Source organism: Plodia interpunctella, chromosome Z, assembly GCF_027563975.2.
Source record: "Plodia interpunctella isolate USDA-ARS_2022_Savannah chromosome Z, ilPloInte3.2, whole genome shotgun sequence".
Lineage (NCBI taxonomy): Eukaryota > Metazoa > Arthropoda > Insecta > Lepidoptera > Pyralidae > Plodia > Plodia interpunctella.
This window is the reverse complement of record NC_071324.2, coordinates 1-2,472: the sequence shown is the minus strand read 5'-3', so window position 1 is coordinate 2,472 and position 2,472 is coordinate 1. Positions and strand designations below refer to the sequence as shown.

The following is a 2,472-nucleotide window of genomic DNA, read 5'->3' as shown; positions in this document are numbered from 1 at the left end:
CTAATAACCATAGTCGGTTGTGTCGTTGAGGGATTTTAAGGCGTTGAGGATTTTGGGGCAAGATTTAGCGTCGAGGGCGGAGTGTTTGGTGTTGGTGCTGTTTGCTTTTTTACAGTTGTAGCAGGTCATCTTAGTTGCGTCTGTTCTGTATGGGCACGTAGTGATGTGGTGCGTAGCGGAGCCGCAGTGGCCGCACGGGTAGAAGTCAGCCGAGCATTTGTTGCCTGTGTGTCCAAACTGCAGGCATTTGCGGCATTGTACAAAGCGGCTGAAATCCGCCACGTGCACCCTCTGATGCTCCACATTCACGCGACCCTCTTCGACAAACGCGCGTCGAATTGCGGGGGCTACCTCCAGTACCGCGTTATAAAGGTTCTCACTGCGGTTTTTAAGAAGGAAACATAGTCGAAGGTCGCCGGCAGCCACTTGATTTTGGCTGGCAACGATCTCCAACAGCTCGTCCTTGTTTGTCTCCTTGCTCACGCCTTTTAGGATGATGAGGGGTTTCCTGAGTTTGGATTTCTCCGCGACTATACCCGGGACTTCGTTGACCCTCGCCAATGTCTCATCCCTCTGCGCGGCGTTGTCGAAATTGACCTTCACCGTATTGTTGCGCAAGGTGCGCACTTTCGAGGGAGCGAATGTGGTGTTTCTGAACGTGATGTTTTTGCGCCACTCGCTATAGACATCCGGTTGTTTGTCGCCGGCCTCCTTGGCCTTGATGATTATAGCCGGCTGGGTACGAGGCATTGGCGAAGGACGTTTGGGTGGAGAGGTGGCAGCTACCGTCGCGAAGGACCTCGACTGGGGGGCTGGGGGGGTTGAGGTAGGTAGAGGGGCGGGGTAGGGAGTGGGAACATGAGTAGGCGCATGTCCCTTTAGTTCGTCCCTAATAGTCTCCCGGATGGCATGGAGGACCGCGTCCGAAACCGGCTTCGGGAGCTCGGGCGGAGTCTCATTTCGGGACCCCTCCACCGCGCCCATGATAGATTGCGCCAGCTCCTTTATGCGCTTCTTATTACCGCTGGTCACGCTCTTGCCCTCGGAAATCTTGGCGATGATTTCCTTGGCCGAGTCTGAGATAAAGGAGAGTGTCGCTTGGAGCGCGGTGGGGAAGGTGGGGGCTGGTGTCGCTTGCGGGGCGACCGTCGCCGCCGCGATTGCGACTGAGAGAGGCTGAGTCACAACTTTGCTTTGGGTGGGCTGGGGGTGCGTCAGCGCCGGTGTAGCAGCCGAGGGCGGCAAGTTCGCCGGCGCGGGGGTGAGGGTAGACGAGGGAGAGTAAACGAGTGCGGGGGTGATATCCGACTGCAGTGAGAGTGATTCCCAGGACGCCGGGATATCCTCCCCCACACGGCTCATCGACCCACGCCTGCTGGCCGGAGTGCTAGGTGGCGACATGTATCCCCGAGAAGGGGTTGCGGGGGGGGAGAAAGATGATCTCGGTCGGGGCAACTGGGGTGGGGGCGTCCGCAGGGGCGACGGGGAGGTGGGAGCACCGTGAGAAGTGGACGGTGATGGTGACTGCATGATTCGCTGGAGTCGCTGGGGAGGTGAACGTACAGGGGCCCTTCCCCTGGGCGGGGGTGATCGCGGGGAGTGAGAGCGTGAGTGCCCCGCTCTAGAGGTGGTGGTGGGTAGCGGCGGGGGACTCTGTTGTGTGATAATGTCCGTAGGAGTCTCGGAGATGCGGGTGAGGTTCCTACGGTTCCTGTCTGGGGGGCGAGTATTGGCCGCCTTACGCGGAGGTGAGTGGGCTAAGACCATGTTGTCTTAGATCGGAAAAGTGTTAAGAAGAAAGTATGAAAAAATTTAGTATGTCGTCAATGAAAGCGAAAACAGAGGAAGCGAGTGAGAGCAGCTGAAGGGAGATTTACTGGAAGTGGTATTTTTCCGAAGTAGAGGATGGGTAGAACTAGCGAAGTAATCCTAAACTATTGTTATTAAGGAGGCTGTTAATTTAGGTGACGATTTTTGGCCCTAGGTGGCGGTAAAAGCGAAGTAGATCTGGGTATGGAGTGTCCCAAGTGAAGTCCCTTTTACAACCTGAACACAATTGGGCGGGTGTGGTGGGCGAAAATTTCAAAAACGGGTGGTCCTATCGAGACGTGTGAGGCGTCAAAAGATGCGCCTCCGTTAGCCTGATAAGATGGTGCAACAAGCTAGCGAGGGTCCGATAGGAAAAACTCGGAAAAAAGAGGAAAAAGTGTGATTTTAATAAAATTTGTATGAAAAATTAGTATGTTACAGGTGAAAATGCAACAAGGATGCAACGGAAAGCGACGAAACTTCACAGGGAGCCGGGAGATAGGTAAGTAAGCAGAACTACAACCAAAGACGATCAAGGGATAGCGAGAAAAAATTTTAGGGAATTATTTGAGTGTTAGCGCCTAAGTATGGCGTTCACGGGAACTAAATGAATTTTTTAAAGAGAAACTATAGAGAAAACTGCACTGAAAACACTTGTTATAT

At 53.9% G+C, this 2,472-nt stretch overlaps 1 protein-coding gene across 1 annotated transcript; it reads right to left on the bottom strand.

Moving 5' to 3' along the window:
- Window positions 1–1,767, bottom strand: LOC128682873 (nascent polypeptide-associated complex subunit alpha, muscle-specific form-like). The gene has a single exon (XM_053767833.1). The coding sequence runs from the start codon at window positions 1,765–1,767 to the stop codon at window positions 1–3; it is 1,767 nt and encodes a 588-aa protein (XP_053623808.1).
- Window positions 1,768–2,472: the final 705 nt, after the last annotated feature.